The sequence below is a fragment of the Pleurodeles waltl genome, chromosome 11, assembly GCF_031143425.1.
Source record: "Pleurodeles waltl isolate 20211129_DDA chromosome 11, aPleWal1.hap1.20221129, whole genome shotgun sequence".
Taxonomy (NCBI): Eukaryota; Metazoa; Chordata; class Amphibia; order Caudata; family Salamandridae; genus Pleurodeles; species Pleurodeles waltl.
Genome location: NC_090450.1, coordinates 681017051 through 681042707, shown reverse-complemented (window position 1 = coordinate 681042707; position 25657 = coordinate 681017051). Strand labels below are relative to the sequence as shown.

Sequence of the window (25657 nt, the reverse complement as noted above, 5' to 3'; positions counted from 1 at the left end):
TTATTTTTTATTCCTGTGACCGTTCTGGCTGCTGCAGTGAAAGTGAATCTAAGGGGAGCAAGGTGTGGTTTCGCTGTGCCTGTGAGGGTAGCAATCCTGTTATTCTAATCTAGATAGCACTAGTACTTGTGTGGCAGATTTAAGGTAATTCGGCGGTAGCTAGGGTTTGATTTTTGTTTAGAAGTTTCAGGTTGTAGAAGGCACTCTTCACGCTATTCTTTATATGATCTTTCATGATCAGATTGGGGTCCAGTGTTATTCCTGGAGATTTGACTGAGTCAGCTAGAGCTAGCTTGCAGTTAAGAAAAGCTATGGAGTCTAGCCATTCTGATATCTTGAGGGACTGCTCTGTCTTTCATATTGAATTTCATTCTTATCTTGTTTGAGTTTTATGTGGTTATGAGACAGCCAGTGTTCGACTTCTTTGAGGGTGTCATTTAACCTGTGTACGTCATCTAGTGGGGAGATTTCCCTGTAGAGCTGGGTTTCATCTGCATATAAGTGGAAGGGGATGTTTTCTTGGTTGGGAACGATGGTTAGGGGCTCCATGTGGATATTGAACAGTGTAGGCGAGAGCACAGAGCCTTGGGGGGCGCCCCAGGTGATTGCTGTGGTGTCGGAGGACAGGTGATTAAAAAAAATAAAAAGATTTTGTTGAGAGCGGTTTTGTGGAAAGATGAGTGTTCCTTGGGTGTTTGAACTTCGGTCATGATTAAAAGCTGCTAGATAAATGTGTCCTCATACCTGAAGGTGATGGGAAGCATGAAGTAAATCTCTAATTTGCAGAACATACAGAAAGATAATTGTTGAAAAAGGATCCTGCTCCAAGTCATGGGGCCATTTGTAATCCCACTCCAGGAGTTATTCCAGCTTGAAGTCCTGTTACTACATGAAGTCTTTCTATAGGTTGAAGGCCAATCTGGACTTGACCCCATCCTGCTACTCTAAATCAGACAAGAAGATGCATGATTAGTAATCTAAAAATCATACCCACAGACGTCTCCAGAATCCAATCTGGTCCTGACATTACCTTAATTCACCAGGGTGTCATCGACCCCTGCAGCAAATTGCAGCCTTCAAAGAGGCCATGCTACAAATTTTTTCAGCTGTTTGTGGCTCCCCTGGCCTGCCTTTAGGACCCACTGAATTTCACCAGATGGACTTTTACCAACAAGCTCTCCCTCAACGCCAGGGAGTCATGCCTGTTGCTTCCTCTTTAGCCCCCAGGCTCCACGCCTGTCCCTTCCATGCTAGCGCCGATGCTGACTCTGCTGGCACTGACCTCTGACCCTTTTCTGACACTAGTATCGGACCCCGAGCCGTTGACTGCTCGCACCAGATGTATGTTGCACTATGAAATTATCAAGCCATAACAGAATCTTGTCATTGACTGCTGCCTCGATGCGAGTACTATCTGAGGCTGGAGGCTTTATTTGGATCCCACTCTGATTAATTTCACTGTATGCAAAATGTTCCTCTTTGAAACGGACAATGAGGTAGACAACTTGCAGCCCTTCACTAGACTGATCATGGGCTCCACCTGGATTTACAAAATGTCAATGGGCTAAATAAATCCCCCATGGCTGAACTAGACTTACTGCCTGGGCCACCAGTGGAAGAAAGTGCCTTGTTTGCAGTAGTTGTGTGAAGGGCAGCAGAAATGCTTGATTCACAGCTGCCTACTATAGAAAACAAGGCAACCTTGTTAACTGAGCTCCTTCAGTCAGGTTCAACTTCTTTTGAGCCACTTTTGCCTTTGATATCAGCTCTTACAGACACCATTATGGCCACTTGGTCCTAGCTGTTCTTGGGCCCTCTGGTCCATCTAGCTGCCAGGTGACATAGGTTGGCCCTTTTTGGTCCTGATTTTTCTGATGAAGCACCTTACTCCTAAAAGCTGGTATTACAGGTGTCCATTCATTAAGTCACCCCATGCCTTTCAGACCAGTCCTCCAGCTAGTTGAAACAGACTTTCTTCGACAAGATATTGTTCCCTAAGGTCAATTAACCCAGTGTCCATTTATGAGCCTCTACACCCATACTTTATGGGATATGGCCAGTGAAATCAAGTCCGCTATCCGGGAAGACCTCAGGGCCTCGCTGGCTCAAACAATACATAATGGTCAGGTTTTGGTAAAGAATGCCTGCGTGCTGGTTTGGACAGCACGGACTGTGTGGGTGGGCTGAGTGGTTAGCACCAGTGAAGTGCTTAGAAGATATGCCTTGATACGGTCAACTGGATCTTTAGGGAATTTCCAGGTCTCCCTGATGAATGTTTAGTGTTTGTTCCAGGGGGCTAGGATATAGACACAGTCTGCCTTCCCATCCCAAATTGAGAGATTTAGTAATTTTTCAATGGTTTGAGACTGGAATTGTGGTTGCAGACTTCTATGCTGGAACTACGGGCAAGCTCCAAAGAAAACTCCAGCGCATCCAGAACGCCTCAGCACATCTCATCCTCAACCTCCCTCGCCACAAAACATCTCCGCCCACCTCAGAACCCTACACTGGCTACCCGTCAACAAAAGGATTGTCTTCAAAATCCTAATCCATGCTCACAAAGCCCTCCACGACACCGGACCGGCCTACCTCAACGATCGACTTAACTTCCACATCCCGACACGCCAGCTCTGCTCCGCCGACCTCGCCCTCGCAACAGTCCCTCGTATTCACTGCACCACATCGGGCGGCAGGTCCTTCTCCCACCTCACCGCCAAAACCTGGAACTCCGTCCCCACCAACCTACGCAAGACCCAGGACCTCCTATCCTTCAGAAAGCGCCTCAAGACCTGGCTCTTCGAGCAGTAACACCCCGCCACCCTCTCCTCCACCCCAGCGCCTCGAAACCCTACCTGGTGAGTAGCGCGCTCAACAAATTTATTGATTGGTTGATTGATTGATACATTGTATACCGTTTCTATAAGGAAGGAACTCTTCCTCATACCCAAATCGGTATCCATTACCAATCCCATTTTAAGAATCAGTGAAACTTCATTGACGCCTAAAATGGGATTTGTAACTAGAAAAAAAACTTTTTTTGATTGCAATTTCCCATTATAGTGTGTTTGGAACTGGAAAAATGGTTGGTTCTTCTGGATGGCATAGGTCTAACAACCAGAAGTGTCTGGTTATATCAAATGGAGACTTGTTTCATATGACTGACTGTTCTTTCCAATTCTATTAGTCTTTCAGTGACACTGCTTGTTGTGGACTCTTCATTATTTCTCAGTAGGCCTATTGCCCTCTAGATATTTTGTCCCTTTCATTTGTCGACGGATAGAAAAGATAATTTGATAAAATACCAAACCTCCCAGTTCCATAAAAGCCAGCCTTGTGCTAGCTTCAACTCCATTTAGTTAAGTAAATATATGTGGAAAACTTCCGTATTTCAGTGCAAAATTAAATTAACCGTCCAGGTCCTGCATACTGACAGTGATATAGGGGCACTAGATTGAACAAAGCCCATGCATGCAAATAAAAATAAAAAAACCTGCACAGTGTAAGTGCCTGCTTTCTAGAAAACAAACCTGTACTAGCCTAGCAAAGAGGTATAAACCAACACAATGGCATATATATTTTAAGGATAACCTCATGTGTGGCTTTCTAGGTGAAAAAACTTGTATATTTTAGGGGTGTTTTATGTGACTGGAATTTCAGATGTCATCTGCTTTTTCTTTTATTGTGGTACCATTTTATGATGTTTAATTATTAATATAAATATCCTGTTTAAAATGTTTACTTCTCTTTTTCTTTTCTACCCTAGGAAGGGCACGGGTATGAATTTGAGTCTGAAACGGACACAGAAACCATTGCGAAGCTGGCCAAGTACATGTATGACAACCGGGAAAATGACGATATCAGTTTTACCACTGTTGTAGAGAGAGTTATCCAGCAACTGGTAATACAGATTTTTTTTTTTTAAGCATGTGCCCTATACTTTTTTTTTCTTTCTGTTGTGTTTGCAAAAGGTGCTCGATGTATTGTTTCACAGAATGTATTGTGGTAATCAGTGATGAAATACCAGGTGTATGATCTTTACTTTCTAATGCACTCACTTTACATCTGTCCTTGTGCCCACTCTGAATGACCTGGACTGCCCTAAAAAATGGGCTGGGTGGTTGCCCTGACACTGTCCAACTTACAAAGTTGGACACTGTGGACTATTCTATCCTTCATTCCTGATTGCAAATTTTAGGAATCCAGGAAAAGACTCCATAGGTCAATTTCCCCATTTCTTACTGAATGGGTGTAGGGTGCCTCCCTTATCCTGTTTATCTCTTTTTCTAACTCCTTAATGTATTCAGTTCCTCAAGAATTTTGTCTCAGCCTGGCTTTGTGCAATTCCCTTTTGCTCACCACCCATTGTGTTGGTTTTATTCATACCTTGGAGTTTGAATTTTATAGGCTTTTTCAATACACCCAGATTATGCCCTGGTTGAGTGATGACCTGGGTGCAGCAGCAGAATTTTTCTCCAAGTGCATGTTAGTAGTTACCAGATTCAACAGTATTTTGAAATAAAATTCAGATGAGGATTCTCAGAGGCCTTCCTTTGAGCTGGACCTCTGATTTTTGGTTTGGTCTCAATTTGACTGCCCACCTTCCCCTGGGTCATCGCTACATAGAGTGGGTTTGTCTTACTTTTATTCTTTTGCACCACAGTGGAGTCAGGTGACAATTCTGTTTTTTCATCTTTAAGTTCTAGAAGATCGTGCCCCTTCTCACACTTGAAGCCTAGGTTGCAGTATGCAATGCAGTTATTTTAACCCTTATAGATTACAGGAATGTTTTTATTGGATGTGCCTAGATATTGGATCCAGAGCTTCAATTTGGTCCAAAAGGCAACTTTGGGCTTGCACCATGGTGACTTAATATGTGCTCACCTTTGTAGAGTGGCTAAGAGATCCATGTTCAGGGACCTTTTGTATTACATTTTCAGTGTTCTGTTCTTTGTTTGCAATTCCTTTAGCCAAGTTTACGGAAATATTGTGCTCTTCATTGACTGTGATCTTCATTCCTTGTTGTTTGTCCAGTTCCTGCAACCAGACTACTACAGTTGGAGGACATTTCTTCTTATACTTTATTGGAAAGTTTAGGACGTTAATTTCTTTGCCACTGAGGCCATGATGCGTTTTTCATTTAGTAGTGGTTTGAAATCATGACTGTTCTTTTGCTTCATCTCACCTTGTTGTACTGCAAGCAAATTCTGCTGACCCATGATTTATAGTGCTAGCTTGAGCAATTTCTTCTAGATGTCCACTCCAGTCTAGTAACTCTAGAACAAAACCTTATGTGTTTGGTTTGAAACTATCCCCCCTTGGCGGAGGGACAGGTTTAACATGCAATAGAAGCAGAAGACTAAATTCATAAAATTGCTGTTTTAGCCGTTACATATAGTAGATGTCCAGTGAGGTGCTGGAACAAATTGAACAAATTATTAGTGGAATCTTATCACCCTGCAATCCATATATTCAAGGCATTTCTACTTAATATCTCCATGCATAATACCTGCAGCCATTCATCCCTGCTAATATTTTATCTCTGTGCATGCGTTCTGCCCTCTGCTCAGTATTTATTCATTTTCTTTAATAATAATGCATTGACTTTTCAGAGACACTACATGTGGAATCAAGATGCAGAAGAAAACCGGCGTGGTCTAGAGCAGTACAGCTGCACATCAGTAGTGCTACGTTTCTGCAGCAACTGCAGCTAAACACTACCCAGACATTATAGTGCAGCAAACTAGAAGTAACAGTACTAGCATAGAGTGAACTTGAGTTTTGTACTGTAACGTCCCCTGCCCCGAAAAGCAAAGCACAAAAAAAACAAAAAACAAAATAAAAAAATAAAAAAAATTATTTGCTTTAATATCTGTTAGTCTAATTTACTTGAGAGCCTTTAAAGAAAAGGTCCTCATTTTTTATGGGTTAGGGCTCTCATTTGATAGAATACTGTTTTCCTATGATGTCTAGTATTGCTAGTGGATGTAATGCTCTCTGTATTTTGCGCCCAGCTCCATCTTGACCATTGACTTCATTTTGTGCTTAGCTTAACTTCAAACACGTCATATTGGCGAAGCAGGTATTTTTCCGCGCACAACTTATGCAACATGTTTTTCGCTCCTCTCGCTCTCTTTCTCACCAAGGGAGGGACATAACATGGAGTAGTGAGGGAGAGTTAAGGATGTACCAGGTGCGGCAGGGAACATTTCGGTCTTGAGAGCGCACCTTCGGATGTGGCCAATCTCTAAACGTGCTCTTTCAACACGGACCTGGTACAGCCAGCGTTTGAAAAACAACTTACTGTATGGGAGGGAGGGTTCTAGAATTCTTCTCTCCAGCTTTGTTAAAGTATTTAAGAGGGAAGCTTGACGACGGGGTTAGACAGAACTCCTTTCCGGGAGGGGACACCTTGCTTGACCTCTCGCTCTCTTTTCGCGGTCATTTGGGTTCACGACTTGAAGCTATCAAAGAGATGATGTCACTGTCAAGCCCCACGGTGATGCATTTTTAATTCTTATTTTTAGTTGTGCGTTGTGCATGAAAATACAATCACTATATATAGATATATTATCCATGGTTGAAGTAGTGTATTTTCTTTGTTTCTATGATCATTATTATTCTACTGCTGTGTACATTTTTAGGAGTGTACTTGTGTTGCTGCATTTCACCTAAACGCTTTCCCTGTACGAGCCTTAAGAAGTGCCTTAATAAATTCATTACTCAGACTAAGAGTGCTGCATCGTTGGCATTCCTTTCATTTTGTCTTGTCTCAGTCTGCAGTATAGCAAAACAGTGGATTAGCATTGGGGAGACCATATACTTCTTTAAATTTGAGTGTATTAAATCATCTGTGTAGTGTAACAGTGCATTGACCACTCTACTCTGCACTCTTCTATTCTACGCCACTCTTCTATTCTACGCCACTCCCCTCTATTCTATGACATTCTGATCTAAGCTGCTCCATGCCACTCTACTCTTGCCCACTCTATTCTGCACCGCTCTATTTCAGACCGTGCCAGGCCACTCTGCTCTATACTACTCTATTCTGCTCCACTTTATTCCACATAATCCGCAAATCTATTTTGTGCCACACTCCACTCTATTCTTCGCCACACTACCGTACGGGACTCCAGTCTACATCACTCTTCGCCATTCTACCTTGCCCTACTTTACTCTACACCACACTACTAACTTTTAACCATGCTGAACAGCAGCCAGGCTGATGCACAACATGGCTAAAAGACCTTGACAAAGTCAATAACTCTCACATAGGTCAGACCTATTGGCTTTGCCAGTGCTTGTTATGTGTTGCCTGTATTAAAAAGGAAAATAGTCAGCTTTCTACCTGTTATCAGATGTATTGCAAAATGCCTGCCTTTTGTTCTGTTCAATACCTTACCGAAAGTAGGCATTTTTCCAACAAGGAACACTTATCTGAAGAGAGGACTTGACACAAGAGCACTTGAAGCCTTCCCTCTCCAAAGGATGGGACCACACCTCTTGCTCATCCAGCCAACTTCACGGTCTCCTCCATTTGCTCCATTTGAAAAATGTGCATAGATTGCATGCCCATTAGCATTCCTAAGTGCATGTGTCTCTAACAACATTGGCAGAACTCTTTCTGACCCCCCTAAAGACCAATAAATGCAATCTAGGCGTTGAGAATTTTTTTACTGCCCCTTTCCTTAAGAACATGTGATCTGCACATACCAGAACTGCTGCTACTCTTCTTGCTTTGTGGAAACTCCTTGTTTCTTTACCCCAAAAACTGATATTAGACCATAACTTTTTTTTAGTTTTACTCCCAGACACCCAATATGCTTCATTAATTTGACCATCTTTCGCCATCCATGTCTATTATACTTAACAGTCCCCCCAAATGTACCAGTGTCACCCTTAAGAGTCCTTAAACAGAGTCCTTGAGAGGACAGGCAGCGTTGCATGCAACTATGTTCTGCTGGTGCTTATTGTTTGCAGGCAGTGACCATGTTTCAGGTTTCTGTTAAATAGCCAGCCTGGGCCATTTGACTTTTCTGCTCTTGGCTGTCTGGTTATTAGGGAAGAGAAACCGAGGGCACCTGCTGAGAAACTACAATTCTGCATTGCAGGATCTTCATTGAAGTCATGTAATTCCCCGTTATGTGTGTGGACCTCGGAGCACTCTTCATAGATGTATTGTCCGCGAAAAAGGTCACACAGGCTGTCAGTGTCCATATGTCTTCATAATGAGCAAGATCTTAAAACGGTAATAATCAGTGTCTCAGTTTTTTTCCTGAAAAATCTATAATGGACCCTAAAGAGCAGTTTCAAGCCTGCATTGCAGCATCTGGCATGCAGGAAGGTGTGAAAATATGTGAAAGAGAAGGAAAACATGCAGTCTGATAGACTTACATTGAACTATTTGACAACAAAATTCAAATTTTTCATTTTCACTCTTAAAGGTGTCTCAGAGCACCAGGAACTCGGGTTCTCCCCACACCCACCAACACTCTGCTGCGCTCTGCCATGCTCTTAACCCTGGCTGCCGCTCTCTGCACTGCTGCTGTACCACACCATAGAATATGGCAGGACCCTCCATGTGCGCCTCCTGCAAGTTCCACCATCCCCTACACCCACCACTCATGCACCGACAGCACAGTACCCCACTTGCTCACACAGACCAAACACCATCTAAACAAAACTCCATACTCTCATGCATGCTCAACAATTGCTTGCTCACCAAACATGCCACAGAGATATGCAGACTACTGCATGACTATGCTCCGAACATGCTCTTTTCTTACTGAAACATGGCCAAACCCAATCTCTGCACCAGGCACCGCTACTGCCATCCCCGCAGACTAAAAGTTTGTTAGGCACGACAGTCAGCACAAGTCTGGAGGTGGAGTAGCCATCATATTCAAAAATACCATCAGCTGCACCACCTACACGGACCCGCCCACCAGATACAGGGAACACCTCACGCTCAAGATACACGTCAAAGTCAACTTCTCCCTGTGTGGAAACCTCGTATACAGACCTCCTAGACCCAGCACCATTTTTTTCCTGCGTCATCCGTGACTTCATCATACCGCTCATCATCCAAGGCAGGATCTTCATCCTTCTTTGTAGTCCTCAACTTTCAACTAGAAGACCACACTGGTCCAATTTCTACAGCCCTTCTAGAAAACCCTGGCCTTGACTAGCACGTTATGAACCCACCCACACCACCGGACACCGATTGGACCCAATATTTGTTTCCGGTCAATCAGCAGCATTTCAGTCGACAAGCCAGCCACTATGACCTGGACGGACCACACCCCTGTCAGTTTCGGTATGCCCATCTCGCATCAATGCAGGAACTGCCCGTCAGAGCTGCAAACCTATTTGAGAAGAGGAATGGACTTCTACCCTTTCCGAGCATCTACCAGAACACACCAGAAACTTGCTGAAAGTCATCAAAAATCTCAACAGCTGGATCACCACATGCGCAGACACTTGGCTTCCCTCAAGTTCCATCCAAAGGCAGGAGCCCAGCTACAGGCTAGCTGGTATGCATAGGACCTCTGATGAAACACCACTGCAAGCTACTGGAGCGAAACAGAGAACAAGTCAAGACACAGCAGATAAACATATTCAAATCAGCCGTAAGTCACTACCACCTGCAGATATGGAAGAATAAGCACAGAGATATGAAAATCGAGTGCACATCTCTTGCAGATCGCATACACAGTAACAACAGCAAGGAAGTCTTCACCATCATCAAAGATTTCACTATGCCTCCTGCTGCCTGCAGCAACATCACCCCCCTCACAAGACCTCTGCAGCAAGCTCTTCGAATTCTTCAGTAATAAAATCACCTCCATATAAAGCAACCTCGAGCCTCACCCGGACCTTGCTACTGAGCCTTCCATCATGGCCAATGAACGAATCTTGACCTTGTCCCCACCCGCCACCACTGTCAAACGTTAATGCCATGAAAACCATCCACTCGGGCCTCCACCTGACCCTTGTCCCCACAACACCTTCAGCAAAGGATTTTTTCCAAACAGCAAAGCACTAACACCCATCCTCAGTGCCTCCATTGACTCAGTCACATTCCTGGACACCCGGAAACATGCCACCATCATACCCCCACCCAAGAAACCATCTGCTAACCTAGTCATGCTTTCCAGCTACAGACCCATTTTTTCCTACCATACCTGGCAAAAGACTTTGAAAAAGTAATCAACCGATGCCACAACGACCACTTCAGCAGCCACCAGTTCCTCGATGCCATGCAGTCTGGATTCTGGCCCAACCACAGTACAGAATCTGCACTTACTGCTGCCACAGACAGCATCTTCATGATCCTTGACAGAGGTCATTCTCTTGGACCTCTCTGCAGCGTTCCATGTGGTCTCACACTGCATTCTCATCAGGAGCCTGTACAAAATTAGCATCCAAGGACCTGCTGTCTGCTTGATCTGCTCCTTTTTAACGGATAGATGGCAAGTTATCAGCCTGGCACCTGCGCACACAACATTCTCTCCTATGCAGATGATACGCATCTCATACTCTTCCTTTCAGACAAGACCGCAAGAAACTAATTAACCACCCCCCTGCATGATCGAAGACCCTACCTGGATGAAATCCAACTGTCTCAAGCTTAACACTGAAAAGACACAACTAATGGTCTTCGGCAAGAACACTGCATTATGGGGCTACAACTGGTGGATGGCCAAACTCAGACCCTCACACGGAACCTCAGAATAATCATCGACTGCAAACTGCATATGACTGCACAAGTCAACACCGTCACTGCATCCTGCTTCCACACGGGGGAAGATCCCAAATGACTCCCAAGCAACACAAGAAAAACTGTCACTCCTGTCCTAGTTACCAGCAAGTGGGACTGTGGAAACATGCTCTAAGACGGGATCGCCAAGCAACTCACTAGAAGATTACAGACCATTCAGAACTGGGAAGCCAGGCTCGCCCTCAACCTCCCACACACAACTCACATTACACCTCACCTCAGGGAACTACACTGGCTTCCAGTACTCTAACTCGCTTAATTCAAACGCCTTACACACATTCAAGACACTCCACAAGTGTTCTCTTACATCACACCTAACCTCCTCAGCTATCCTAACCTGGAACAACCTCCCTCGCCACATCAGAACCTCCTCCTCTCTTCTTGAATTCTGTAATAAGCTGAAGGCCGGACTTTTCAATTAACCATCCTTCCATAGGTAGGGCTGGGCACACACACCTGCTTTGCACAAGGATACCCTCACGGCTGATAGTGTGCTTTATAGATACACAGAACAAAGTGGAGGAGAAAAGTAAGAAAATAAATTTTTTGAGATCATCCTGTCATGTCCCTGCTGAGAAAAAGCCTACTCCTGACAAGAACTGTAGCAAAAGGAGATCCATAGAAAAGGTGATAACAAGAAGACCTCGACAAAACCATTCTCAACGACATTCCAGACAGTTGTCAAAGGTATCAGCCTTGACGTCAAGAGGATCGCCTCCTACTTAGTCTCTGTTGAAAGCTGATTAAACATCTAGTGCAGAATGTCATGAACACTTTAAACACATGCGCCAGAAAGATCACCATTGACGACGAGTACCCACCACTTGACATCAACAAACACGCTGGTGATATCTCTGTTTAAACCCAGGTCAATATTACCGTTGATATGGCCCCCATCTATGATGTTGAAGCCAGATTCTCGCTTGACGTCAATCCTTTCGCCATTAAAAAGAGTCGCCATAGATGTCATTCTGAGTCTCCATTCATGCCGAAAATATTATGTTTGTCACAGTGACATGCGACATCAGTATCCATGACTGGCTCTGCATGCCTGCTGATTATGTCCTTGGCCGCTCCATCGCTAAGGTGCATCTTCATCTTGTTTTTTAACTTTGTCCTTCACTCCAACTCAGAAGAAAGACTAAGAGTACCTATTTAAGCCTCCTCCATCAATTCCACCTAAACCTCACCCACTGCCTTTCAGTCCGATAAAGCTGATATTTTCCTTTTGAGGACTCACTTCAGGTTACCTTGCAATCCTTACTCCTCGTAAAATAGTGTTGAGACCAACTTCCATGTCTTCACTATGAGAACTGAAATCCTTCTCTGACATCTTCTCATAGATCACCTGTCTCTTCCCATCATACTTCTGGGAAAACAAGATGGTTCAGATCTCCTTTTTTGAGGATATAGCCAAGGCGGCAGCTAAACTAAACATCCCCTTGCACAACCAGCACTTTCTTATTTTAGAAACACTACAACATAGAGCAACTCTGAAGCCTCTTCTTGCGTTAGTTACTTGATATTTCAGAGAAAAAAAGTCTTAACTCCTGCCAAAATCAAAGGTGCCACGCAGCATTTTCTTTAAAACAAATATAAGGCACCCCCACAAGATAATGACTTCTTAAAGACCGAACCTAAATTGAAAGAAAATGCAATTATTAGCCTTTACACCAGGTCTACTCAATTTAAGACCAAGAATGTATGTGTCCATTAGAGCTACAGTATGCATACTTCCACATCCCAATAGCAACGCCACACAGAAAATTCCTCTATTTTGTAGGAGGAAACAACCACTGTCAATACCTAGTCCTACCATTTGGCTTTGAATCTGCTCTGTGCACATTTGCAAAGTGCATGTAAGTGATAGTAGCCTGCCTAAAATTGAAAGGAATTTTCACCCATCCTTACCAAGCTGACTGGCTGCTGAAGTCTTACTGTCTGAGGAAAAGTAAAACACATTTTCTGACATTAAACCTGCTGACCAGTGTAGGCCTTCGAACCAACCATCAAAAATATATTTCAATGTGGTTGCAAATGCAAAGGGTGTTCTACTTGGGGGCAGCTTAAGGCACCATAAAATAGTATCATATACCTGGGACATATGCCACAGTGTGACAGCCTCTAATCCAACTATGAGACAGAAAGACTCCCTTCTAGGTTAATGCCCTTATGTAAGTACATGGGTCAAATGCAGAATTGCACATTAGACATCTGCAACAATGCCTAGAGGACAAATGGTGTCTGAAGATGGAATGGGAAGACAGCTTCCCATTCCCATAGAGATTGTCTGCTGCAAGGCAATCTCTAAAATCGTTGTTCAAGAGGAACAGCTTGCTCAAAGGAGTTCCTCTTCATAAAGCACTTCAGTCTCAGATCATAGTGATGGATGCTTCCATGTCAGGATGGGGAGCTTATTTATAAGACTTGACAGTAAATGGGCAATGGACATGCAAAGAAGCCTTGTACTATATAAGCTATCTGAAACTCAGCAGGGTCCATCTAGCTCTCATAGTTTTTCTCCCATTCTTGAAAAAAACAGCAACTATACACCTTCAAACAGGCAACACCACCAACATGCATTATCAGGCAATGATGCGCCAGGTTCAGACTACTTTCCATATAAGCCCAGATGAGCTAGCACTGGGACTTAGCTAGGGGGCTCAACCTAAGAGCAGGGTGAATGAATCTTGAAGTGGACTTTCTCAGTCAGTATTACGAACAGTCTTATGAAAGGGTCCTGGAAAAGGAAGTCTTAGGTGACCTCTTCGAAGAGTGGAAAACACTTTCTGAAGACCTCTTTGCAGATGCAGAAAACCAAAAGGGCAGAGACTTTGCATCCAGGCTGTCTGAACTGGAGTCTCTAGGGAATAACACCCTTTGTACAAGTTGGCCAGGCCTTTTCCTTTACGCCTGTCCATCGATTACAGTAATTCCATCTGCAATTTTGAAACTTCAAGCATATCCTTTGAAAATGATATGAATATTGAAAATTGGCCAAGGCAATGGTAGGACCTGGTTCTTCTCCAAACGTCCATGGAACCACATTGAAGACTTCCGTTTATGCCTGACCTGCTGACCAGAATTGAGAGAAACTCAATACCTGATTCCAACATCATTTAATTTGGTTGCTTGGATCCTAAAGTCACAAAGTATGATCATCTGAATCTCTCACCGACCTGTATAGAGAGATTGAAAGAAGCATAACGTTCTTCCACAAGGCTATGTTGTTTCTTGAAATGATAAAGATTCTGTATATGCTTTCATGGTAAAGGATACAATCCATCCAGCAGTCAATACAGTTAATAGAAATTCTCAATATCTTCTGGTATTTTGTTTAAACAGCCTGTCAAATATGTCGACTAGGCACTGGAGCCCATAAAAGGAGGTATAAACATGGCATAATCCTTGGGCTTGTTACAGCAACTTCATACCTATCCCTTCCGAGGGGCTACAAGAAGGAGTCAGTATCCTTATTGAGTGGTATGTAGATGCCAGCCATTACAACCTCAACAACAATACTGTTGTCAACAGTTGCCTTGAAGCACAGACCCCATCTTCACCTTCTTTTTAAAAATGTCCTCCTCATCGAAGAGGCACCAGTTATTGGAAAAATCAAGACCCATTCAGGAGACAGTAATAACTTTCTAGCAGTGGCCATACCACCCTGGACAACACCTGTAGGTGGAAAGGCTTCAATTTAAAACAGCCAGTGGCAACCTATAACAATGGATTAGTGGTTTCTAGATCTCATACACCTGCGGCATACATTAGAAATCATGCAAAACTCGCCTCCAATGTTACCATCCAAAAAAACCTTCAACACCAATGCTGTTGCAACCAGAGGTCTCCACAATGGTAAATAAAGCTACCTTAGAATTAGTCCCACCACTAAATGTGGGCTTCTTGCTTTGTTCTGATACAGAAAAAATAAGGCGAATGAAAAACGATTTTATATCTTCTGCAGTTGAACTAATTTCTCAAGAAGCACAATTTGCATGGTTACATTGCAAGAAACTCTCCAATTATTACAGAAAGGAGAATATATATTGACACTATATCCACAGGATGTACATTTATTTATCCTCATACACGGCAGTGCAGGCTGAACTGTTCCAATGTGGAGCAGGGTCAAGACTGATTTGTAAGTGGCTGGGTCCAAACTGAAGTGGCATGGTGGGCAAAAAAACAATTGATTAAGATGCGGCCAGAGAGATCACCAGTGGCTGAGGTTAAGTCAAGCATTCCATCTATCACCCTTTTGTTTTTGTTTTTGCTGACCCACTTGCGCAGGGAATACCCAGATGTTGGTCCTGGGCTCGCTGTGCCACTAGAACCAAGCTATGTCTGGCTGAAAAGCCATAACTGGGGCGAAACCGGTCCTAGGATACTTGTGTTCTGGTTAAGGGAGGATTTGGCTGGGCAGTTTGGGCCGGACTGTTCTCATGAGGAGCAGGATCAAGACTGATTTGCATATGGCTGGGTCCAAACCGAGGTGGCATGGTGGGCAAAAAATTATGGATTGGGATGCGGCCCAAGTGATTACCAATGGCTGAGATTAATTTAAGTATTTCATCCATCACCTTGTTGTTTTTGTGTTTGCTTCCATAAGTGCACCAGGTATGCCCAGATTTGGGTCCCGGGATCACTGTGACACTGGTACCAAGCTATGCCTGGTTGAAGAGCCCTAACTAGGCTGAAACCGATCCTAGGTTGCTTGTGTTCTGGTTCAAGGAGGACCTGGCCTGGAAATTCGGGCTGGACTGTTCCCATGAGGAGCAGGTTCCAGACTTATTTGCATATGACTAGGGTCCAAACTGAGGTGTCATGGTAGGCAAAAAACTATATATTGGGGTGCCCCTCCCAAGCAGTCACCAGTGGCTGAGATTAATACGAGCATTCCATCCATCGCCTGTTGTTTTTGTTTATGCTTCATCATTGGGCCTTTCCTGGCACCGTTGCTTTGGATTTAGGTGCAAGATACTACCCATTTCCTCCTCTGGGGAGTGTGGGGAAATTTTTGATTGATATGTTGTTATGCCGCTTTTCTGGTCTCCAAGTGTGAGGGCTATGTGGCGAGGGGAATAAAAGTGTTTGAGTTGAAATAACCTAATGCATTGAGAAAACGATTTTATTGAATCTCTTATTGACAGTTTTAAAAGAAAAGTGGGGTTTAGCTCTACAGTTCTACCCACTATTGGAAGTCGACCTGTTTCTGCATATTCAACCCTTTAAAAAGCTTTTAGTGACCTTCATCAAGACTGGTATTGGCCTTTCTGCTATAAATATTGCAATTAAAAAACAATAATACATTTATTGGTACAACCCACATCTGATGGTTGTTCTGGGATGCTGAGTGTATGCCTCCTCATCTGAAATGTAGGCCTATAAACAGAACAATAGACTGACAACGTTAGTCTGTACAACAGCCATTTTTACTCACAAATGTGCCCAAAAATTTGATGCAAACACAGTGATCAATGAATTCAAGTAAAGTCGATACTGCATACAAAAAAAGTAACAGCTAACAACTCAGTTTGACCATTGGTAAGGAAATTGCTCAACACAAATAAGATAGAAGTACGTAGAACTTGAGTCATTGCGTAACCTCCATTGCAATTTTAACACACATGACAATTGGTAGGTAGGAACCTAATATGACAAATCTGACAGAGACTGGCGTACTCTAGATTGATGTAGTTTACTTATATCTCTGTCTAGAGTCTTCACCTACATGCTGCAGCATTGCGGATGCCACAAAGTTGAATTACCCTTTTGGTAAGATATGAGTGCGGTTCACCAAGTTGCGGTATAGTATGCACACACTTTACTTGAGCGTTCATCACTGCGGTTGCATCACATTATTTTAGCATATTCATTAGTAAAACTATTGGCTGTTATTTAGGCTAATGTTGTCAGTCCATTGTTCTGTTTACAGGCCTACTGTTTAGAGGATTGACACAGACACCCAGTTGGTTTAATTCGCATACATTTATTCCCCTCTGCATTTAACGCACTTGGAGAGACCAGGCGAGTTGCATAGTGACATAGCCAAAAAAACTCCCTCAGGCTCCCCGTAAGTTAATGATTAGTACAGTGCACATAAATCCATAGGAAAGGTACCGGGGGGCCCTATGGTGAAGAATGCCACTCACCGGGTGGGTAAAGCTTCTGGCTTTCATCTTTAAACAGTGAAAGCCTCCTCCCCAGGTACTCGCTCCCTTATTGTGTTTCTCCCTGCACACTTGATGCAGTTGGTTCCGATGTATATTGATATAGCTTGCTGGGTATCTCCTGCTATTGTATACTGCCATGATAAGGCTCGTTATGCGTTGCAATGAAGGGTTTCAGCACCTTCAACTAGAAGTGTGTTTATGGCAACAGATTTGCTTGCTGGCATGCCAAGAGGTAACCTGGAAAAACAGGCTTATGTAACATTATTGCCTGGATTGTACAGCGCAGAGGGATGCTGCAGTTTGTCCAGTAATTTTATGTTGCTTTTTCCCCCATAAAGGTGAGTCTTCTTCTAAATTATTAGGCTCCATGCACAAAATTTGTATCATAGTTATGATTGCTTGTTATTGTGATTCAAGCTTGTGAATCTATGAAATATCTATTTTTGGATAAGAAAATGGTTACCGGTAACTGTAGTTTTTCAGAGATTCACATGCAACCCATCATCCTCCCCATTAAATGCTCACCTGTTTGTATTATTCCTTCACACAAGTGCTTTATTGATATCTAAAGGATGGTGTCCTCTCTGGTGTGGTCCTTAGTGCACTTACTGGAATAAAGTCCTCCTAGGTACTTGTTTGAATTGCTCTGTCCGTTTTAACTAATTATGCTCTACTGCTAATACTCCGTGACGTCAGTTATTGAGGTAATGACTCAGATGCAGGTTCAAAAGATAATGACTTTTTTGAGCTGATTGCCCTTCTGAAATTATGTCAGTATATCACTGTCCCATCCCACATTAAGGGCAATTCTTTAGACCTGATATGGAAATATAACTAGAAATTAGGTGATATTTGTGTTAAATCATGTGTATGGTCTGGCCATTACATCATTAAATTCTGTATTCCTTTTTCTGTACCAATTGTGACATGTAAACCAGAAATCAAAAGAATACATCAATAGCTTGACATAGAAGCAATGCCCCTCACACTCCAACAAACCCATCCTAGAGTTATTAAGGAAATGGATATCCTAGAAGCTGTTTATTTCTGCCTGGCTAAGAATCACCAGCAACTTGCATGCCCCACTGATTAAACAGACCGTAATTTTGTCTGTAATTGATGATGATGATGACTGTGTAATTGTGTGGTATCAGCCTTAGTCCTATTGGGTCTGTCTGCCACATTCAGCACAGTTGACCATAAGATACTAGTCATCTATGTAGAAGAGGCCAGCCTTCAATGCAATGCTCTGGGCTGGATAAAATAATTCCTGAAAAACTGCACCCAAGCAGTTCACATGGGAAATTTTTCCACTAAGGCCTGAACTATACAGAGTGTGTACCACAAGGCTCATTCTTGTCCCCTCATCTCTTTAATGTCTGCTAGTCCTGTGATTAAAGAACTAGCCTTAAGAGGATGCAGACTTTATAATTATGTTGACACTTCCCAGCTACTAATTCGATTGGTTGGATTGTCGAATTTCCAGCTCCAGTTCCAGAGTCTAATATCATTCTTCACACCGTGGATGAATGCTTACCAACTAAAATGAAACACAGATAAACCTGAGATTGTAATTTTAAAAATATAAGGTAAATCTGTGGACTGAACAAATGTTGGCTAAAAGAAATGGGACAGATACTGGAGCCAAAACCTTCAGCTAAAAGCTAAGCAGTGATAATTGATAGTAATTCATCTATGAAACCTCAAGTGGCTGCAGTTGCTTCTATGTTCACATCGCTGCTAAAAATACTTAGGAAAATAATGACACACACATTCCACTGGAAGCAACAAAAGCAATTGTCCCAGCACTGATTGTAAATAGATCTGATTATGCCAATTTCGTTTATTTTAGGCTACCTGCTACCACAATTCTAATTCTTCAGGTCATTCAAATGAGGCAGAGCATCTAATTTACTAACTCCTAACACAGACACATGCCTCATCACTGATGAAGCATGTTAACTGACTTCCCATAAAGCAGCATATCCTATTAAAGACTTGCTGGACTACCTTTAAGCGTCTCAATGGATTAGCTTCCCAATTTATCTCCAATAAGGTAGAAATATATGCCCCACATTGTACTCTGTGATTGACCAGTTCTGGTCTGCTTGACATCCCAGAATTCAAGACGACTAGATATGGAGGCCGATGCTTCATGGCTCAAGCTTCTTCTGTCTGGAATTCTTTGCCAGTACTGCTATGCCAGGAATCCAATTTCAGACTTTCACAAAAAAATAAAAACATGACTATTGAAGCAGGTATACTACTCTTAATCAATTAATTGTTCACTAAACTGCATCCCTGTCAGGCTTATTGAACGGCGCCAAGAAACCTCTGGGTGAACATTGTAGGAAGCTAGCTCCTTATATAGTGGACCAAAAAGAGGTACCCTGTGTAAAGAGTCCAAGCAAACCCCAAAGGAATCAAAGAGGTATGAACGACATCCCGGGTGCTCTCTTTTGTATTGGTGTGGGCAAGCAGTTAGGCATATCGGAGAGCAGTGCTAAGCATGTAAAGCACACACATAGGTAGTAAGCAAGACTCACATTCAATAAAGAAATCCGACATCGATTTACAAAAAATGAACACATATTTTTATATAAATTTAGATACCAACATCACTGGAATCAGATGAGTACTTTTCGAGTTATGATTTTACTACTGTTTTCAAAAGTCAACAGTGCATTTTTTCAAAGCTGAAATGTTACTCTATGGAAGAGGAAACATACACGGCAAACAGGTACCACACAGCAACTTACAGGACAAACCTTCTAGACTTAAGGTGAGTACAGGGCAGGGTCCTAGGCCACACCAACAGGTTACCTCGGGCAGCACTGTGGCGGCCAGGTGAAGGGTTGCGGTTAAGCATTGGGTGCCCTGTTAAAGTCAATGGGGATCAGTCCGGTCAGAAAGATGCTGCAGGTATGGACTGGGGGACCAGACCGGGTAAACCAACAAGGGGTTCAGTTATTGTGATGCTTGGGGACAGAGGGGCACCAGACCTCCAGGACTCCTTGCTCCAGGGCGGCCAGGTGGACCGTCTGGTTTAGGGGGTAGGGGGCCTGCAGGAACAGGCTGCATATGTGGACTGGGAGTCCACTCTGACTGAACCAACAAGTGGGCTCAGGTCGCAGAAGACTCTGGGACGCAGGGACATCTGTAGTGCTCTTCTTCTCAGTCTGGGGTTTATGGGTGCAGAGGTACAGAGGACCGTTGGGTGTCCATCACCGAAGGTGGTCACAGTAAAGGGGGGGGCAGCAGAAGGAGACTGCAGGTGTTGTTAAGAAGTCCACAGTGGGCAGACTCCAGGTGGGCTTTGTCTTTGGGGGGCCTGGGAACCACACTGACACCGTTGTCCCACTTCAGCTTGGGCTAGGATGCTCGGCTGAAGTGGTTTTTGGTGGTCTGGGTCCTCTCAGTTTGTCTTCGGTTGCCTGCAGATGCAGGGTAGCAGCATCTTTGTGACAAGGGAAATTCTTCTGGTGATTGGTGAAGCGCTGGCAGCTCTTTGAGTTTCTTGGAGTTTGCACATCAGCAGGACAGGTCAGTTGCTCCATAAGGGTCGGGTGCAGAAAGCAGGCTGGCAGGGTTGGCGCCAAGTCAGTTGTGCCTCTCAGTTCTTGTGTCAGCAGTCTACTTTCTTCCACTCTTTCTTTTGTGTGTCCAGCGGAGATCTGAAGTCCTGGCATCAGGGTGTCCCCTAAATGCTCAGCTTAAGGGCGTTAAGTAGAGTGAGGGGTAGTAGCCAATGGACTACTTACCCTAGGGGTCGCTACGCCCCCTAGATGACCACTTCCTTTGGGGAGTGGGCATCACCCTGTCCCAGAATTCCTAATTCCACCATACATACGATGGTGGAATTCCTAATGTTGTGTCACTTCAGGTTGGTCATCCTAGAGGAGTGTCCAGCCTGCAAGTGCAACACACCTCCTGCATGGCTAATTTTCCCACCTGTCCAGTTGCCAAATGCGCCTTGATCAGGGGAGTCTGCATCTGCTCTCCTCTGTGGGAAGCCAGATCTGTGTACTAAAAGCGGTCGGGTCTTTGAAGCTCCCCTGCCTTGGAATGCAGGTTTGCATGCCATCCTGTTGGGAGGAGTGTGTTACCACCGCTGCCAAAGCAAGCTTTTTTTCTGACCGCCAGAGAGCAGAGGCTCACACTATTGGGGAACAGAAACACGTCTCTGGTGGAGGACTGGCTAAAACTAGTCAAGTCAGCGCACCATTAGTTGGTGGGTTTTCAAGGGGCACCTCTAAGGTGCCCTCTGGGTGCATGCATTAAGAAAGTCATCACTGGAATCAGTAAGGGGTTATCACTATTATGAGATGTTTGATACCAAACATTCCTAGTTTCAATGGAGCCATCATGTAGCTGGGGAACTTCTATTGACCATTGTTGAGCACATGTACTTAAAATGGCTTTTCTGATCACTTGCTATGTCTAACAATCGACAAAGACATAGCAGGGTCATATCTGCTATTGCTGATACGTCCACACATGTAATGTAAAGCCCTGCCTTAGGGCTGTAAGGCCTGCTGTAGGTGGACATACAAGTATTACATGCTTTGCTAATGGACATTGCATACAAGTGTGTGCCATGTTGTGTTTTCACTTTTTAGAGCACTTTGTCACTCAGCCTGCAGAGGCAGTCTGTGCAAGTTTGTTGCTGGGTCCCTTAGGTGATACAAGTTATGCTGCAGCTCCTAGGGACTCTCTTTAGTAACTATGTCCTAGGTACCAGAGGTACCATTTACTAAGGACTAACGGTTAAAGACCTGGCCACTTGGGGATCAAGTGGCCAGTTGTCTTGTTTTTTGGGAAGGATCACTGGCACTGGGGACCTGTTTAGCAGGAACCCAGTGCACCTCAGACAAAGTTGCATCAACATCCAGGCAAAAAGTGGGTGGGTGGGGCTACTGCAAGCAAAACCCAATTTCCTACAAACATGCACTCTGAAAGTGTATTTGAGATAACATAATGACTCTCGGCTAAACAACAGGGATGATTCTAGCATATGAATCTGAGAGATACCAATTCTGGGGAACTACAGTTACTGGTAAGTAACTTTTTGTTTCTACCTATGTGTGCCTTGAGGAGTGATTTCTCTGTGGTTTTTCCCCACATAAATGCCAATCTTTGTTTTGAAACGATTCAACATATTGCAATTTGTACCATTTGCAGAAGAAATGTTTACTTCCTAGTCATGCAGAACAAGACTTTAATGTGATACTCATTACTCTTTTTTAGATCTTGTAGGGGAAATAATAAACATTTTAAAGCAGGAATAGTAAGTTGTCAAAAATGTACTGTGATATTCACTTTACTTAATTTTGTTCCTTCTATTTTTCCCTCCCAGGAAGGAGCATTTGCCCTCGTGTTCAAGAGTGTTCATTTTCCTGGCCAGGCAGTTGGCACCAGGTATTGTAATTCTTGCTAGTAATGTAATGGGTTGGCCCCGTTTGGGCTCCTGGGTGCAGGTGTTATTCAATTGCAATGCAAAACATTCGAATTTCAGACACAATGGTTTGTATTTTTGTCTGTTCAAGCTGATGTGGTTGATTGCATGCATTTCCACTAGTTTAGGACTATTGTTGACAGGGTGACTGAGTTGAAATTGTGCCCTAATAGTATTTGGGAATTAACGTGTTCACTGTCATTGTAAAATATGATATTGAGACTATAAGAACCTATGCTGCTTATTCTATTAATTTTGTCATAAATGAATACTAATGTGATTGGCAATCCATTAGAACAATTTGAACTTCTGGAGAATGGCCATTCTGGAAGCATACCAAGCCTTAGCTCATGGGCACCCTTATTGCACCATGAAATTTTGTACATCATTTACTGAATGGACTTGTTTTCCTGCTTCTTACAGATGTGAGAAACCAATTGCGCTCACAGTCAGCACTTTAAATATTCAGTGCCCCGAACTGCAGCATTTTAGTAGCTAATTGACCTGCCACTGAGGTGTTCTATTACCTTCATTTTTTAACACAATCTCATATGAGGGGCAATCTTTATGTCACAGATTTCAGTTCCTTTAAGCTTCATGATTGGGTTTTGCACCGTCTGCAGAGTATAACCTGCATTCAGAAAATAGTCTCTCTGGAGTCAATCAAGCTTTTCATTTTTCAGAGGTTGATTAAACCACTGATATTCTCACCTACTATGCGTCATTCTGGTTTATGGTGTGAATTTTAAATGTTAATATGCAGTAATTTATTCTTAGTTTAACAGTGCACTTGCTGTGTTTGTTGTGAAATGTTTAGCTAGTTTACCTTTGTTTGCACATCCTTTTTGAGTATGGACTGTCAATACCCCCTGTTGATGGTCACTTGTAAGGTTAGATTTTATAACCTGTTGTCTAAGCAAAAGACGTGGACATGTCCTAATCTTAGCTGAAAGTCTGATTCTCAAAGTCTGAATGGCAGTGTTTTAACTGAAACAGGACAGCACTTTACAAATCAACTAATAAATCAGAATATTGTTCTAAAGTGAGAAAGCTCAAGATTGCATGTGGAAGAAGGTCTTTATTGAGCTTCAGCTTGAGTGTCAAATTGTTTTTGGAATTTAGGTGGTAACTTCCTTATTTTCCCGCACCCTGTAATGAAATGGCATCAGTAGGATATCAGAAGGTGCTCTTGGTGGAGACAGCCGTTCAATCATAGCTAGAAACAGAATTTGGGGGCCAGATGTATCAAAGGGTTTTACCCATTCTGTGTCTATGGGAAAATGTGTTTGTACATATGGCCCTAGATGAATTAACCTTGCTTGCATATTCAAAGAATGTGCGGATGTGAAGCAATGTCTGAGCTTTGTCATGGAATAGAAGACCTTGCATTAATCAAACTCACTATTTGTGTATGTGCTTAAACTTGTGCATATACTACTCCATAAATTCCTAAATTGGACCATGGGTCTTTTCACAGGAGAGGCAGCCCCCTACTCATGGGAGTCCGTAGTGCCCACAAATTGTCCACTGACCACATTCCTATTCTCTACCGAACAGGTAAGCGTTTGCACATTAAAGTATGGAAAAGTTTGCCTAATTTGTAGATTAAAGTGCTGTTGGATTCTTGCATTGCTAAATTTTATTTTATGTGCCAAGTCATCTGCAAGAAGTGTGATATGGTATATTTAGTGTGACTGGAAGTATTAAGTAGATGGATGTGAGCTGATACAGTTTAATAATTTAGTGTAACTCTTTCTCGCCTGATTGCACATTCGAACATTTGTTTTTATCAAGACCACAGACTTCCATTTAAGTGACATGTAAGCAATGTGCATTATTTTGTGACTGTCTTTATGTTGCATCACTTCTAAGTTTAATGTGCTATTACAGTGTATGTTCATAATAACCGATCCACACTTGATTAAGTAATTACTTGTCCAATGAGAAGCAATAGAGGGACGAATGAAATGACTGTGGCCTGCCACTGAGATTTTATTGAGAAACCACTGGACCCTTATTAATGCATATTTGAATATTGTGTTCTTTTGTCTTCTGCCTCTTCATAACAGAGGGGAACTTTTGATATATGTTGGCTGAATGAAAGTTGAGCATGAGATGTTAATTAAAAACATGAAGTGTGGGGTCACACCATAATTGTCTTTGCCTGAACTCTGTTACCCCTTCTCTGCCCACCATAGATGATAAACATACACTATGGAAATGTTTAGGTGACCGTGCTTAAGTATTATATTTTTTTTATTTTTTTTATTTTGCTTCACAATCATAACTTGTAATTTTCCTTTTTTCAGAAGATAGGCTTACACACATTGCATTTTTTGGAACCCTTTGTTTCTGGTCTGTAAGTACTCCATTTGTTTTGTTTCTGCTCTAGGTGCATAGAACAAGCTCACAATTTCTTGGAGCATATCCTGTGGAAGATACATGATCACATCAGTCATGTTTTTGTATTAGTTGCTGTCTTAATTCTTTGGAAAGCCTACCTCTCATTCAAAGATGAGTAGGGAATAGGTCCTGAAGTTTACAAGTGCTAGTGTTATCAGTTTGTAGGGGTGCACCTACGTTTCTGAGGTTAAAATTCAGACAGATTACGAAGGGTCCTAGTATGAGGGCTAAAACACTTGTTTTTCTGATCACAAATCTCTTCTTGAAACTGAGCAATGTTTTGACATTTCTTGTTCTGCTTAGGGCAGATGTCACCATGTGTGGTATCCTTTGACTGAGTCACATTCCCCCCCCGAGTGATCAGCCTGGGAGTATCTGACTGTCCCTCTAACTGTGATCAGATTCTGGTTAAACCTTTTACCCCTTTTAAATTAGTTCACTGCCAAATGCACCCATTGAGGGCACTAATTGATCCATTAGTCGAGTAGCTTCAAAAGTTTTTCTCGTATACAGAGATGACATAAACATCAGACATTGTTCTTGACTTAGATTAGAATCTGATCACACATTCTCTTGTCCATAGATTGGCCACCACCCTCTCTCAACCTCCCTACTGCATACAAAAGCAGAACAAAAGGCTGCAACAAAGCTGTTTTATGAATCAGAACCATCCTGTTAGTCCTTTTAAGAATGACTCTCAACGGACCTTGTTAATATGACATCACTCTTCCAGTTGGCAACAGATCTTGTAGCAGTCCTTGATTCCCACAACTCCTGAAAATGGAGGGTCTTAAATTTATATCTTCTTGTCTTCTTTTCCACTTCCAATCTGAAACCTTCAGGAAT

General features: G+C 42.9%; 1 protein-coding gene across 2 annotated transcripts in view; it reads left to right on the top strand.

Annotated features, from left to right (window-relative positions):
* The window catches only part of LOC138265964 (glutamine--fructose-6-phosphate aminotransferase [isomerizing] 1), a 220860-nt gene that overhangs the window by 47780 nt on the left and 147423 nt on the right, over positions 1-25657 (top strand). For both annotated transcript variants that reach the window (XM_069214187.1, XM_069214186.1), the window contains exons 6-8: positions 3764-3898; positions 22310-22371; positions 23886-23965. In XM_069214187.1, the coding sequence (XP_069070288.1) occupies positions 3764-3898; positions 22310-22371; positions 23886-23965 (277 nt within the window). The remainder of the gene's footprint in view (positions 1-3763; positions 3899-22309; positions 22372-23885; positions 23966-25657) is intronic.